The 16,519-nt window shown below is 56.8% G+C and overlaps 1 protein-coding gene across 4 annotated transcripts in view; it reads right to left on the bottom strand.

The window, feature by feature from the left end:
• Positions 1–10,523: 10,523 nt before the first annotated feature.
• GNA13 (G protein subunit alpha 13) overlaps positions 10,524–16,519 on the bottom strand; it is a 50,852-nt gene continuing 44,856 nt past the window's right edge. For all 4 annotated transcript variants that reach the window (XM_073660344.1, XM_073660347.1, XM_073660346.1 and 1 more), the window contains exon 4: positions 10,524–15,568. In XM_073660344.1, the coding sequence (XP_073516445.1) occupies positions 14,996–15,568 (573 nt within the window). In that variant the 3' untranslated portion in view covers positions 10,524–14,995. The remainder of the gene's footprint in view (positions 15,569–16,519) is intronic.

Genomic DNA, 16,519 nt, shown 5'->3' with positions numbered 1-16,519 from the left:
CCCTCAGCTAGTAACCAGAGGCCGTGGCATTGTACATGCACGGCCCCTCACTACACCCGTTAGGAAGGCACCATATAGGACCCAGGGAAATGGAACATACGTTTGCCCGCCAAGGCCCGAGGTAGCTGGACAGAAAAGTGGTCAATTGGGGGGTACGACAGGCCAGAAAAAGTACACACGAAGGGGGTCTTGGAAAGCACTCCAAAAGGTACCTGGGAGTCGGCCGAGCCCCTCACCTGGTGAGCACAGTACGACGTGGGCAGACATCACTTGCAGAAGTGGCTTGGAGTGTAAAACTGAGTAAAGACCCTGGACTGCATCACTGGACTCTGAGTCATTACTGCTGCTCCCGCGCACTATCACCCCCATCATCTGCACTCACTGCCCTGAGGCTATACTCCTCCCGTGGGGAGTTATACTACCCCCCCCTGCTGCGCACACACCAGCCTCAGCGGTCTGCCCGCAGTGGCGGTTCTCAGTGGCCGCAATCCACGGGTGGCGTAGTAGGACATTTAATCATTGCAAAACCAAATAAACAGATCCGCCACTGGTTTTACCACCCTGAGCCACGGGACCGGGTCGCCGCCACGGAGACTACAAACCTCAGCGTTATACAGAGGCCCAGCTCCGGGTATTCTCACACACACACACGGCCCAGGGGGCGCATCACAGGCATGATCCAGGGCACTGTAGGGTGAAGGATGCATTTCAGGACTCTCCCCACTGAGCGGGTATAGGTCCTCCTGTTTCTTGCCTTTTCCTGATAAGTTTCTGACCGGCCTGGAGCTAACTTGGTCTCTGTCTTGCACCGGCTGACCTGGTAGTAGGGCCTTCTGTTGGATATCACACTCCCTGGTCTCTTGGGCCTCAGTGACTCCTGACCCTTGTATTTCAGTCAGCTTTTGGTATTCCTGGGACATGTAGTTCGCCAGGGGTTCCGGTTGTTTCTGCTGGTCCTAGAGATCCTTGCAGACGTGGACCCGGTGTCCGGTAAATGCTTATGGGGTGAGCTGGTTAAGCTCCTCTGCCCCCTATGTAGCTCGCCACTCCACTTGCCTTCGGCCGCGCTCGGGGCTCTCACTAGGCTTCACACTGGCAGTAGGCCTCGCTACTCTTCACTGCTCTTATGGCGTCGGCACGCCTTGGGCTCACTAACCTGAGCTCCCTCTGGACTGAGCTCCACTGTAGGCTGACCTCTCTCAGGCTTCTCTACTGCAGGAACTGACTGTAACTGGACTCCTTTCAGACTAGACTCAGACTCAACTGCCTAGCTCCACCTTCCCTATTTATATCCATATCGGGCTCCCTCTGGTGGTCTGAGGTGGAAGGTGGAGGTGTGTGAATGCTACGAGGGCCTCTTGTGGAGGAATCTGTCCATGCACCCCTCTGGGATCTGTGGCACCAATGCGCACCAGGGGCACCACATTCCCCCCTAGCAAAGCTCAGTACTCCCGGACTGAAGTACTTTTTATAACAATAATAACAATCTTCCCTTTATGGGAGGCACTTGCTTGAACGTTACATAATAAATCATTATAAATAGCAAATATATACATATATACAATAAGCAACCTCAGAATTCAAGTCTCTTTTGGTGAGGTTCCCAGATAGGATGTCCATCTCACAGGGTAGAGTACTTGGTAGCTTGAGGGACCTGTCCCAAACACTCAACGTAGGCCCTGGGCTGGCTGCAGGGCATGAAGTTCCTGAGTTGGACCTCCAGTAGAGCCACTCCAGACAGGTTTTTCTTCTGAGGTCACCTAAAGGGGCACTCCAGGGAGTGCAATTACATACAAGAAACAGTTTTTTGGGCTGCACATAGTCCTCAGCCACAAAGTTCTTAATGTACCCGGACGGGTAACTAGAGGCAAACAAGAAAAGTGTCCATTTCACTTAAACTGTCCATTGTAAGGCAAAACACAAGTTAATAAATACATATACATGAAAATACTCAATATAATACCACAAGGGCAACTATCTACACTGTCAGAGTTTCCTTCTTTACTCTCTGTATCTGACAAGGGTCTGACCTCGTGTGCTACGTGTCAACCTACGTGGTACTGGGATGCGTGTGGTACTGGTGTTTGTACTACCTCCCATTGTCAGTTCTATGTGTTGGGGAACTGCAGGGTTGCCTTAACCTCTCTACGGGACTGGCAAGTGTACCATAGGCTGGGCCTTCTTGCTCTGCTCCAACTGGGGATCCTTCTTGAGCAGGGTCTTCTGCAGCACTTACAGGTTCTACTTGCTGTGGAGGGTCTTCTGGCTGTTGGTAGAAGTGGACCACAGGTATTATTACTGCTCCTCCTAGTTGAGGCCAATCTGCCGGGAAGTCTCCTACGTCAGTATGGAGTACTGCATCTTTAGGCTCCTCCGGTACGGTGAGAGGCACTTCTTCTTGGGGCTTTAGCAGGTCTGGACACAACTTCAGATGGTCTCTAGATACCGCTGCAGTCGTTATTCCTCCATCCTTAGTAATTAGACAGGTCTTCCTGTTACCGATCTTGAGTTTAACACAGTGTAGGGTTCTCTCTCTCACTGGTCATCAAGTTTGTGGTTTCTCCTTTTCCTTTTTAACACCACTTCTCCAGGTGTGAAGGGTTCTGCGGGTGCACTTTTATTGTAGTGGGCCTCCTGCTTGTCCCTCACCCGAGTGAGACTGTCTTCGACACAGGCCTGTACTCTCCTGTACTGCTCCTGTCTGGTCGTGTCCCAGTCCTCAGTGGACTTATCTGCAGCAGGTTCTACCACTCCGACCTCCAGGTCCATGGGCAACTTCCCAGGTCTTGCTCGCATGAGATATGCTGGAGTACAATTGGTGGAACTCACAGGTATGTGGTTGTACAGATCGACCAGGTCAAGTAGTAGGTCTGGCCACTGATTTCTCTCATCTAGTGGTAAGGTCTTCAGCAGGTCGATGATGATGTTATTCATCTTTTCACAGAGACCGTTGGTTTGGGGGTGGTACGGTGTAGTCCGGATCTTTTTACACCCATACAGATGGCAGAACTCTTTGACCAGTTTGGCCTCAAAGGCTGGGCCTTGATCTGTCAGCACCTGCTCCGGGTATCCATGGGGCCTGCAGAAGTAGGCCTGAAACGTCCTCACTGCTGTCTCTGCCGTCAGATCCTTGACGGGGGCGACCACCAGGAACCTGGAGTAGTGATCCACCATGGTCAGGGCATAGGAATATCCTGACCGGCTGGGTGACAGCATGATCCAGGGCCACGATCTCCAAGGGTCAAGTTGTCTTGATGGGTTGCAGGGGTGCCTTCTGGCTGCTGTAGTCTTTTCTTCTGAGGCCACAGGGTCCACAATCCCGGCACCACCTCTCAATGGAGCTGCGCATTCCTACCCAGTAGAATCGACACTTCAGCAGGGGGTGCCCCGCCTGATTGTGGTAGGCCTCCAACACCATTTGGATGCCCGTCCTGGGCACTATGATCTGCCATACCATCTCGTGGGTTTTTGGATTGACGTACCTCCGGCACAGCTTCTCACGGTAGATAAACAGCCGGCTTCTCTCGTTCCACAGCTGCTTTGCTTGCGGAGACGCTTCTTTTTCCAGGGAGGAACCTTCTTGGGTTATCAGCTGTTTGATACGGCTGACAACTGGGTCGCTGTCCTGGGTCTCCTTCCAGCTGTGGTGAGGCAGGGGGTTTAACGTCTTTCCACGTTGCCTCCTGGAGTCTCGTTGATCATCCCATTCCGATGAAAGGCAGGTAGCTCTATCTCTTCCAGGTCATTCACTTCTTCAGTGTCCGACTGGTGAGGCATCCTGGACAGGGCATCGGCGTTGGCGTTCTTGCGGCCCGCCCGGTACTTAATAGTGAATTGGTAGTTTGACAGCCGAGCCATCCATCGTTGTTCCATGGCTCCTAACTTGGCTGTCTCAAGATGGATCAAGGGGTTGTTATCAGTGAAGGCAGTGAACTTACTGGAGGCTAGGTAGTGCTTGAACCTTTCAGTGATGGCCCAGACCAAGGCCAGGAACTCTAACTTGAAGCTGCTATAGTTCTCTGGGTTCCTCTCGGTCGGGCGGAGCTTCCTGCTTGCATAGGCGATCACCTTCTCTCGGCCATTCTGCTTCTGACTTAGGACAGCGCCCAGCCCTTCATTGCTGGCATCAGTGTTCAGCAGGAACGGTTGCCTGTAGTCAGGGTAGGCTAGGATCTCATCACCTGTCAGGATCTCCTTCATCACATTAAAGGATTCAGCCTGCTCCTTACCCCACTGGAACGGGGGATTTCTGCCTCTGGGGGACTGCCCTACCAGGAGTTCTTGCAGAGGAGCTGCTTTCTTAGTATAGTCCTTCACAAACCTCTGGTAATACCCGACTAGTCCCAGGAACTGACGCACCTCCTTGAGGTTCTTCGGCTCCGGCCACTTCTGGATGGCAGTGACCTTCTCTGGGTCCGGTGCTACTCCTTCTGGACTGACAATGTGCCCCAGGTACTGTACCTTTCTCTTGAGCAGGTGGCACTTTGAGGGCTTCAACTTCATCCCGTACCGGGACAGTGACTCAAGTACCTCTGCCAGGTGCTTCAAGTGGTCCTCGTACGTTTTGGAGTACACTATCACGTCATCTAGGTATAGCAGTACAGTCTCGAAGTTGCGGTGTCCCAGGCAGCACTCCAACCTCTGGAACGTTCCTGGGGCGTTGCAGAGTCCAAACGGCATATTGTTGAACTCGCAGAGTCCCATCGGGGTGGTGAAGGCCGTCTTCTCCCGATCCTCCTCAGCCACAGCGACTTGCCAGTATCCACTAGTGAGGTCAAGGGTGGAGAAGTAATTTGCAGACTTTAATGCAGCCAGGGATTCCTCTATACGAGGCAAAGGGTATGCATCTTTATGTGTAATGCGATTTACCTGTCTGTAATCTATACACATCCTCATGCTTCCATCCTTTTTCCTGACCAGGACCAGGGGAGCTGCCCGGGGACTACAACTATCCCTTACTACCCCTGCCTTCTTCATGTCATGCAACATCTCCTTGGCTTTCTGGTAGTGAGCTGGTGGTATAGGCCTGTAACGTTCTTTGATGGGTGGATGGTCACCTGTGGGGATATGGTGTTGAACCCCTTTAATCCTCCCAAAGTCAAGTGGGTGCTTACTGAATACCTGCGCGTATTCCTGAACCACCCGGTGTACACCCGGTTTCTGATGGGCAGGAGTGGTGTCTGTCCCAACATGGAGCTGTGGACACCAATCCTCCACCTGGGTTGCCGGGTCATTATCCTCCACTCCGTCTGGTGAGGTTAAGGACTCCGCCGTGTGTATGGAGTTGTTATCTACTGTGTACAGTTTGGCAACAGTGGCGTAGCGTGGTAATCTAACCTCGTCCTCCCCATAGTTTAGGAGGCGTACGGGCACCATCCCATTGCGTACATCCACCACCCCTCTGGCAGTCAAGAGTGTAGGTCTATGCTCCGAGCTAAGGGGCTCTACTACCGCCTGGTAGCTCCGTCCTTTGAGACCTATTGCTGCTCTACACCAAATCAGCATCTCACTCATCGGGGGGATATCACAATGGGTATGGGGTCTGTCACCCGCACATTACCAATCTCACCACCTGTTAGCTTTACCTGTTGCTGGTACAGGAGGGCTCGTATCTCGCTCAGGAGCGCCCTCCTCTGTCCTGGTCTGGCAGTGTCAGCCATCTGTTGGAGCAAGAACAACACTTCTCCCAAACACTTACCAACAATGTTAGTGCCTAGTACCATATACGGATTGGTGTCATCAGGATTAGTCTCTACTACAATTAGCCCCTGGTCCTTCAGTTCCACTCTTCCAACCTTTACTGACACATCCTTAACCCCGACTAGGTTAAGGGGGAGTCCATTTGAGGCATACACTGGGAGATTTGGAGCTGGCGGGCTTAGGTTGTCCATGGACAAGAACCTTTTGTAGAGGACATCAGGCATGATGGTTACCTGAGATCCTGTGTCCAGCAGAGCAGGGGTCGCGATGCCGTCCAGCACAACGGTCTTCCTCCCACGAACCTGCGGTACCAGTTTGATGGGCCTGAGGGGTCTACTCCTGGGTGTCAGCCCTCGGCCCCAGGGTTTGCTCGTTTAAAGGACAGCTCCAGGACGGCGTGACCTGTCTTGTGGCAGCAGTGGCAGACAGGGTCCCTGAGTGGACGGCGTTGGTCGCTGGTCCTCCCAGGGGGTGGCGTTGTCCTCCTCCTCATCCAGGGGACATCCTCAGGGCTGTCGGCTAGCAGGATCCTTCCTTCCTCCTCGGGCTCCGTCCTCAGCTGCAGGGCACTCAGCACGGTGGTCAGGGTTTTGCTCAGCTGACGCACTTCAGAGCGCAGGCTGTCCAGCTCACTAGGGAACGTTGCTTGCACCTTGGCTTCAGCAGCCACCGGGGAAAAGGTGGACGCTGCAGACACTGGGGTAGCCCCACCCTGGTAACATAGGATGGCAGTTTCCAGAGGCTGCATTCCTTTTATAGCCATGTCCTTAAGGGTGTCAAAGGTGGCATCTGGATGATCCCAGGACCACCAAGGCACAGTCCTGCTCTCCTCTGGAGACCTCAGTCCCCGGACAAACTGTTCCTTCAGCATTTTATTTTCATTATCGATGCTGGTTGGGCCAACCTGTTTCAGAGCCCGCAGGGCCCCTTGTAGACGCCAGGCATAGTCCCGAACACTGTCCTCCGGTTGCTGAGAGCAGTTGTAGAGCCTCATCCGGAGGTCTGTCTCAGTACGATCCTCAAAGACAGTCTGTAACTTTTTAAAGATGGCGGACACTGACTCCTGGTCTGCGGCCGACCAGGTTTCTACTTCTCGCTCCGCAGCTCAAGTCAATTGTCCTAATACCACAGCGGCTCTCTGCTTGCCCGTCATCGAGTACATGTCCAGTATGCCGCATATCTTCCGTTTGAACCCAGACAGGGTATCTGGTTTGCCGCTGTACTGGGGGAGCCACTTCGCTCCAGGAATGTACGGTAGGGCCATGGGTATGACAGGAGTGACAGGACTTGCTGGTGGAGCGGCTGCTTCGGTCTGCCCGGGCGCGGGTTGATCATCAGAGTGGTTAACTGGTACTTAGGCGTTGTGCTGCTCTTCGGACATTCTGGCGCCCCCCTAGGGAACCATGGCCTACCTTCTTTTCTTTTCTTCCGGTTGGCCGCAGCTCCGCAGGTGACTGTCTTCTTCAGGACCTTGCGTCCTACGTCAGAGCGCTCACAGAGGACCTGGCGCTTCCTGGTTTGACGTTGAGGCGTGTCCGCGGCTTCGCGCGCTTCAGCAGGTACGCCCCTCAGTTTCCCGCAGTTACGCCCTTCTTCCCGCTCGGCGGCACAACAATGGCGGCAATCTTCGCCACAGTTAAATACACAGTTTTTTGATTAAAGGCGCACAGTACCCGGTGGCAACAGGCACAACACTGTCGTTGCGGCGGGCACGGAATCCTGTTCGTGACGCCAGGGAGAGAGGACGCGCCCAGGGGATGGGGACGACTCGGCGCCCGGGCCTTGCTGTTAGTTTAGGGGGATGCCGCGGTGGCCGGCTCCCGGGCCCGTACCCTGGGGTCACTCTTAAAAAAAGGGGGGGTAAAGGAGGAATGGGGTAGGAAAGAGTTTGACGCCACCCGTGGTGTCTGGTGAGGATCACCAGCGCTGCTGGAGTCCTCTGAGGCCAGTGGTCAGGCAGCTTAGTTGGTGCGGCTCCCCACAGGTGGAGCGGGGCCTCAGGGCAGCGTAGGAGAGGGGATGCAGGACAGAGGGGACCCAGCCGGGTCAGAGGAAGGATAGGCACACACACAACAGTTCACTTCAGTACCTTTACTGGTGGTGTTTCAGGCACGATCCAGGGCACTGTAGGGTGAAGGGTGCATTTCAGGACTCTCCCCAGTGAGTGGGTGTGGGGCCTCCTGTTTCTTGCCTTTTCCTGGTAAGTTTGTGACCTGCCTGGAGCTAGGCCTAACTTGGGTCTCTGTCTTGCACCGGCTGACCTGGTGGTAGGGCCTTCTGTTGGAGATAACACTCCCTGGTCTCTTGGGCCTCAGCTGACCCTTGTATTTCAGTCAGCTTTTGGTATTCCTGGGACATGTAGTTCGCCAGGGGTTCCGGTTGTTTCTGCTGGTCCTAGAGATCCTTGCAGACGCGGACCCGGTGTCCAGTATATGGTCTTGGGGTGAGCTGGTTAAGCTCCTCTGCCCCCCTATGTAGCTCGCTACTCCACTTGCCTTCGGCCGCGCTCGGGGCCCTCGCTAGGCGTCACACTGGCAGTAGGCCTCGCTACTCTTCACCGCTCTTATGGCGTCGGCACGCCTTGGGCTCACTAACCTGAGCTCCCTCTGGACTGAGCTCCACTGCAGGCTGACCTCTCTCAGGCTTCTCTACTGCAGGAACTGACTGTAACTGGACTCCTTTCAGACTTCAGACTAGACTCAGACTTAACTGCCTAGCTCCACCTTCCCTATTTATATCCCCATCGGGCTCCCTCTGATGGTCTGAGGTGGAAGGTGGAGGTGTGTGAATGCTACGAGGGCTTCTTATGGAGGAATCCGTCCATGCACCCCTCTAGGATCTGTGGCACCAATGCGCAGCAGGGGCGCCACACATCCATAGACATTAATATGGAAAAAAGTATGTGCCCCCCACATCCACCTCCAGGGGCTTCTCTGTCCTCATCTACATCCATAGACATTAATATGGAGAAAAGTATGTGCCCCCCACATCCACCTCCAGGGGCTTCTCTGTCCTCATCTACATCCATAGACATTAATATGGAGGAAAGTATGTGCCCCCCACATCCACCTCCAGGGCCTCCTCTGTCCTCATCTACATCCAGCCGACAACTTCCCAAGGCGTTTCTCTTGGCCTCACGAGGCCTTCATTGTTGAAGGCGAGGTGTCTCTAGTAATTGTCTTATGTGGCACGAATTCTAGTAATAAATAGCCTTCTGTATCCTATAAAACCACTGCCATGATCTCTGCAGCGGTCGGCTCGTCACCTCTCGTGATTCCATTGCATGGACCTAGGACCCATGTGTTTGGTCTCAGGATCATGGTGGTGGACCCATGGTTGTAGTAATTTGAGAAGTCTCCTGGATTTTCTCGGTCTAAATTCTCTTGGCTATTTATTTTTTGCACAGGTGCCAACATTCATGGCACCCACCGGGAACTGACCTCTGACATGAATGATAAGCATCTAAGCCAACACGGCTTCCGCTAAGTCATGAGCTATAACAATGACTTTGACCTGACTGTCTTCCAATATCATGGCCTCCACTTTACGGCACATTTCCCCTTAAGATGCTTCGACAGGTGGCCCTGAGCTGGGTAATCGTCACTTGGCTCCCTGCTTCGCTCAGAAGTTTACTCGGTAATAGGAAGGTTCATCATCACCACCTACAGCAATCCTGGATTTCTCTAGGCTTCTTTTCTTTCTTTAAATCCCTAACAATCACAGAACAAAGCTCCAAATCCCTCACCTTGTGTGGAGCCGCAGTGGACTGCACTTGCCATCCTGTCACTTCCAGAACATCTGTGTGTCCAGAAATCGCGGCTCTCACAGAACACGGGGCAGATAACCTACTAACCGCCTTGTATCACTCACAGGTGATGGGGAAGATTCAGGGGGCAGGAGTGTGAAGAGTGGGCTTGTTACCAGTGTGGTCCTAGAATAGGAGCCTCCGGTGTACCAGTGACCTCTGCACCACCGGCTGTTCTGTCACACGATCATAAAGGCAGAGGGCACGGTGAGGGCCGGAGGTTATTCACCGGGTTGACGGAGGTCTAATACCCCACCTCTACCCCAGCGGCGAGACAACGCGGCCAGCCCACCTCTACCCCAGCGGCGAGACAACGCGGCCAGCCCACCTCTACCCCAGCGGCGAGACAACGCGGCCAGCCCACCTCTACCCCAGCGGCGAGACAACGCGGCCAGCCCACCTCTACCCCAGCGGCGAGACAACGCGGCCAGCCCACCTCTACCCCAGCGGCGAGACAACGCGGCCAGCCCACCTCTACCCCAGCGGCGAGACAACGCGGCCAGCCCACCTCTACGCCAGCGGCGAGACAACGCGGCCAGCCCACCTCTACGCCAGCGGCGAGACAACGCGGCCAGCCCACCTCTACGCCAGCGGCGAGACAACGCGGCCAGCCCACCTCTACGCCAGCGGCGAGACAACGCGGCCAGCCCACCTCTACGCCAGCGGCGAGACAACGCGGCCAGCCCACCTCTACCCCAGCGGCGAGACAACGCGGCCAGCCCACCTCTACCGCAGCGGCGAGACAACGCGGCCAGCCCACCTCTACCCCAGCGGCGAGACAACGCGGCCAGCCCACCTCTACCCCAGCGGGGAGACAACGCGGCCAGCCCACCTCTACCGCAGCGGGGAGACAACGCGGCGAGCCCACCTCTACCGCAGCAGGGAGACAACGTGGCGGCCTACCTGGAGATATATGATAACATTTGGAGTCGAAGTGGCCGTGTCTCTTGCAGGTTCAGGTACCACGGGACATGGACCCCCACATCCCCGGACCCCATCATCTGCAGAACACGGCAGCTCAGGATTTATCAGGTTTATTTCAGGTCAGTAACTATCAGATTTACAAGGCAAATAATGGAAAAATGCAACAACAAAAATCCTCAGGAATATATACAGAATGTACAGGACGCACGAGGCATCCGACAACCGCGGAGCCGAGATCAGCGCAGGGGGGTGTCAGCTCCAAATAACTTATCACCAAGAAAATGTACAACAGCAAAGCCCCAGATCACACGGCCGGGGCCACAAAGCACCCGGAGACGGAAGATGGTGGACATAAGGTCTGGAACTGGGGCGTGGAGAGGGGCGCACAGTCAGGAGGGAGGAGGGCGTGGAGAGGGGCGCACAGTCAGGAGGGAGGAGGGCGTAGAGAGGGGCGCACAGTCAGGAGGGAGGAGGGCGTAGAGAGGGGCGCACAGTCAGGAGGGAGGAGGGCGTAGAGAGGGGCGCACAGTCAGGAGGGCGTAGAGAGGGGCGCACAGTCAGGAGGGCGTAGAGAGGGGCGCACAGTCAGGAGGGCGTAGAGAGGGGCGCACAGTCAGGAGGGCGTAGAGAGGGGCGCACAGTCAGGAGGGCGTAGAGAGGGGCGCACAGTCAGGAGGGAGGCGGGCGTAGAGAGGGGCGCACAGTCAGGAGGGAGGCGGGCGTAGAGAGGGGCGCACAGTCAGGAGGGAGGCGGGCGTAGAGAGGGGCGCACAGTCAGGAGGGAGGCGGGCGTAGAGAGGGGCGCACAGTCAGGAGGGAGGCGGGCGTAGAGAGGGGCGCACAGTCAGGAGGGAGGCGGGCGTAGAGAGGGGCGCACAGTCAGGAGGGAGGCGGGCGTAGAGAGGGGCGCACAGTCAGGAGGGAGGCGGGCGTGGAGAGGGGCGCACAGTCAGGAGGGAGGCAGGCGTGGAGAGGGGCGCACAGTCAGGAGGGAGGCAGGCGTGGAGAGGGGCGCACAGTCAGGAGGGAGGCAGGCGTGGAGAGGGGCGCACAGTCAGGAGGGAGGCAGGCGTGGAGAGGGGCGCACAGTCAGGAGGGAGGCAGGCGTGGAGAGGGGCGCACAGTCAGGAGGGAGGCAGGCGTGGAGAGGGGCGCACAGTCAGGAGGGAGGCAGGCGTGGAGAGGGGCGCACAGTCAGGAGGGAGGCAGGCGTGGAGAGGGGCGCACAGTCAGGAGGGAGGCAGGCGTGGAGAGGGGCGCACAGTCAGGAGGGAGGCAGGCGTGGAGAGGGGCGCACAGTCAGGAGGGAGGCAGGCGTGGAGAGGGGCGCACAGTCAGGAGGGAGGCAGGCGTGGAGAGGGGCGCACAGTCAGGAGGGAGGCAGGCGTGGAGAGGGGCGCACAGTCAGGAGGGAGGCAGGCGTGGAGAGGGGCGCACAGTCAGGAGGGAGGCAGGCGTGGAGAGGGGCGCACAGTCAGGAGGGAGGCAGGCGTGGAGAGGGGCGCACAGTCAGGAGGGAGGCAGGCGTGGAGAGGGGCGCACAGTCAGGAGGGAGGCAGGCGTGGAGAGGGGCGCACAGTCAGGAGGGAGGCAGGCGTGGAGAGGGGCGCACAGTCAGGAGGGAGGCAGGCGTGGAGAGGGGCGCACAGTCAGGAGGGAGGCAGGCGTGGAGAGGGGCGCACAGTCAGGAGGGAGGCAGGCGTGGAGAGGGGCGCACAGTCAGGAGGGAGGGAGGCGTGGAGAGGGGCGCACAGTCAGGAGGGAGGCGTGGAGAGGGGCGCACAGTCAGGAGGGAGGCGTGGAGAGGGGCGCACAGTCAGGAGGGAGGCGTGGAGAGGGGCGCACAGTCAGGAGGGAGGCGTGGAGAGGGGCACACAGTCAGGAGGGAGGCGTGGAGAGGGGCGCACAGTCAGGAGGGAGGCGTGGAGAGGGGCGCACAGTCAGGAGGGAGGCGTGGAGAGGGGCGCACAGTCAGGAGGGAGGCGTGGAGAGGGGCGCACAGTCAGGAGGGAGGCGTGGAGAGGGGCGCACAGTCAGGAGGGAGGCGTGGAGAGGGGCGCACAGTCAGGAGGGAGGCGTGGAGAGGGGCGCACAGTCAGGAGGGAGGCGTGGAGATGGGCGCAGTCAGGAGGGAGGCGTGGAGAGGGGCGCAGTCAGGAGGGAGGCGTGGAGAGGGGCGCACAGTCAGGGAGCTGTAGCAATAGATTGCAGCATAGGAGTACAACCAGCGTTGGCCGCGCCACCATCTTAACTCTACGCGGCGCGGTTACATCGTTCTCCACAGACGGCAGCTGCGAGCGGCCATACATATAAGAGACCAGGACTAGTGGCAGCGGTGAGGCACTGCGCGCCTCCTGCCTCCGTACAGCTGAGATTCTGGGGTGAGGTACAACCTGCAGGCACTTTTGTAGTTACTGGCCGCCCTCCATGGTTATGATGCGAGGGGGTCACATATTTACAGGACGTAGAAAACGAGCGGCTGATCTATAAAACACTTCTGTATAAAAACCATAAAAAGGCAGAAGGCACCGAGGGGTTAAAGGGAAAGCGCCATGGCCGAGCGTCGGGGGTCTCTGCTTCTCCAGTCACATCCAGTGCTCCCATCAGGCGGAGACCACCACATCTCCCACAATGCTCTGCAGCTGAACTGTGAGCACAGCTCTGGATGTAAATGAAGCAAAGCTGCAGCTTTACATTCAGGACCGGAGCGACTTTCCACTGCTGCCCCCATTGTGGGTATATAAAGCTACAGGATGATAGAGGGGGCGGGACAAGCACAGGCTCCTCCCACATACTCATTTATTGCTGTGTGAATCTGCTGGGGGTAGTAGTACAGAGCCGCAGGCGTGACTTAGCATTTGGCACCAGGGGATCTGCAGCGTTTGGGAACTACAAGTCTCAGCGGAAGGCACCTAAGTAATGGAGGAGGGGATGGTGAACAGATCTGGAAGCTCCGCCCCCAACTACGGGGGGCGGAGGCTGACGGGGGCGGAGGCTGACGGGGGCGGAGGCCGACGGGGGCGGAGGCTGTGACCAGGCGCTACATGGCCGGAAAGCTTCTGGAGCCTCCAATAATGCCCCCCCCCCCGTATAGTGCAGGGCCAGAGACCCCGCCCATTACAATGTGCTACCCCGCCCCTGCCCATTATAGCAAGAGACCCCCGCTCAGAGAAGCGAGAGAAGAGACCCCCGCTCAGAGTAGCGAGAGAAGAGACCCCACCCATATAGCACACTGGATCCTGACTTCTGCCCCGACCTCCCCCAGCGACCGCCGGACCCCTTCCGTCAGCAATCGTGCTGTGCAGGACTGCAGAGCCCGCGCGACTCTCCGCTCCGGATAACATCTGTGTGAATGTGGCCCAACGACCCCGTGCAGATTAACCCCCTTCAGTTAAACAATAATAGGTGACGGCACAGACTGGGAGCCCCCCGGAGGCGCCATCCTCCGGCCTTCATCTGTGGGAGCCCCTGCAGCCACTGGCTGACAACAGGGAGCAAGCGCTTTGCCCCCCATTATATCCCACACCGACCATTCACCAGGTGAAGAAAATGACAAATACAACCCCCCCACCCGAAAAATCCACAGCTGCTGCCCCTCCCCCCGGTGACCCCCGAAGATTCATTCACATTTCATCTAGAAAACATCCGAAAAAAAAACAAAAGTGAAGAGACATCCGGATACAAGAGCTGGTTACACGGGGGGCCAGAGACCCCCACACCACACCTGCCACCACGCTGCAGGCGACAGGGCGGAGAGGGGTCTGCGGACCCCAGGACACAGTGGAAATTATTGCTTTGGCACATGAAGACAGACGGAGCGGAGGACGACACCACAAGAGCCCCCGTAACTCTCCGCAGCGCCCCCTACAGTAGTACGCTCACAGACCCTGGGCACAGGCGGCCCTGACTAGTGGTGCCCCCTATAAGGATCGGTAATCCAGGGTCCCGCCACCCATCTGCCCTCGACAAAGTGCAAGATGAAGGGTCGTGGGCATCGTTACAGGGGTCTCGTCCCCGCAGATCCAAGGCTTCTATTACATGGTATTAGTACTGCATCCGCTAAGGCCTCGGTCCAGGCGCTGGCGGCGGTCCCCAGGTCCAGGCGGCGGTCCAGGCGCAGGCGGCGGTCCAGGCGCCTCCCAGCGGACAAGTCCTCGTTAATAGGTTAAAAGTAATACTACAATATAAAACTAGAGACTCTGTGCTGCGGGGGGCGCGGACCACCACCCTCATCATCCTCTGACATGTGGGGGCGCGGACCACCACCCTCATCATCCTCTGACAAATGGCTACAAATTCAGGAAACTTAAAAAAAGGATGGTAAAAAATAAAAAAGGCGCAAAGTGTAAAATACAGATTTGTGCTGTTAGTTATACACAGATAAGGCGGGATCCCGGGGCCGCGGCAGGGAGGAGGCGCCGCTCCGTCCACCGCTGCGGCCACTGCTGCTCCGTAAGGCCGGCTCTGATTGGCTGCGAGTCCCCAGAGCGGCGGCAGAAGCCTCAAACAACAAGTAAAACCATAAAATCAGGAGAATCTTAAAAAGAGCAGCCTCGGCGGCGGCCATCACTGCAGCATCAGCTGCTTCAGGTTGTCGTGCAGGATGGTGTCCTTCACGTCGCGGAACACCAGCCGAATGTTCTCCGTGTTGATGGCGGTGGTGAAGTGGTGGTACAGCGGCTTCTGCTGCTGGTCCCGGCGCTTGGTGCGGAAACAATCCACCAGGAACTTCTGCACGTCGGCTAGGCAGTGCGGCTCCCCCGAGAACTCCGGGAAGTAGTCCTGGATGCCCACCACCTTCACCTTCTCCTCCAGGAGGTCCGTCTTGTTCAGGAACAGGATGATGGACACGTTGCTGAACACCCGGTTGTTCACGATGGTCTCGAAGATGTTGAGGGACTCTGTGAGCCGGTTGGTCTGGCGGTCCTCCATCAGCACCTGGTCGTACTCGCTGGACGACACCAAGAACAGGATGGAGGTGACGCTGTCGAAGCACTCGAACCACCGCTTCCGCTCCGACCGCTGCCCGCCCACGTCCACCATCTTGAAAGGCACGTTCTTTATTTCAAAGTCATATTCGTGGATCCCCTTGGTGGGACGACGGGCCAGAAGGATGTCCTGCTGAGATGGGAGGTAGTCCTGCGGGGAGAGGACAGCACAATAAGCAGAGGAGACCCTTGGACTGTCATACGCACCAGAGACCCCCAGTGTCGCACACACCACAAAGACCCACCGGACTGCAACATTCACAGACGAGACACCCTTCCCCCCCCTAGACTGTCACACTGAACACAGCAGCGGAGACCCCCCCCAGTGTCTGCATCCATCGCCTTAAGTATCTCATAGCGTAAGGGTAGAAATAAGAAGACGACCAGAATTGAATCAGAAGGGAACTGGATACGCAGGCAAAGTAAACAATGTTTCCTCTCCCCTATACTCCTCCACTTTGTACTAACCCCCTAATCCCTACACCTAGTAATGAACTCTTCATCTCTCCCTCCATCCTCCCCATTCATCTCACCTCCTCCTCAGAACTATTCCTCAACATTCAATCCTCTGTCTCCATATAGACAGCCACCTCATGTTCCCACCTAACACTTTCCCTGCTTCTCACTGCCTGCGACATCTCTCCAAATCCTGGCCCTCCTCACCAAATCCCCAGTCACTTCTACCTCTTATCCACAACGTACCACAAATTTCCGTAACTTCTCTAACCTTATACCCAGCCGCCACTTCCCCAGTCCCTCTAGCAGGACTCTCTGGAACACTCGCTCCATCTGCAACAAACCTTCCTACATCCATGATCTTTTTATTACTAACAAACTTTCCTTCCTCAGCATCAACCGAAACCTGGCTCACCCCCTCTGACACGGCCTCTCCAGCTGCATTTTCGTACGGTGGATTCCACCTTTCCCAAACACCCCGCCCCAGCAGCAAGCATGGTGGAGGAGTAGGTTTTCTTTTGTCAAGATAACTGCTCCTTCTCCCCAATCCCACTGCCGCCCTCCCCTCTTTTGAAGTGCACTGTACGCGCACCTACTCCCTCCTCCAACCTCCAGCTGGCTGTCATCTACCACCCCCCCAGGACCA

Source organism: Phyllobates terribilis, unplaced genomic scaffold, assembly GCF_046119375.1.
Source record: "Phyllobates terribilis strain yellow unplaced genomic scaffold, ASM4611937v1 Scaffold_25__1_contigs__length_18738178, whole genome shotgun sequence".
Lineage (NCBI taxonomy): Eukaryota > Metazoa > Chordata > Amphibia > Anura > Dendrobatidae > Phyllobates > Phyllobates terribilis.
This window is presented reverse-complemented; position numbering and strand designations above follow the sequence as displayed.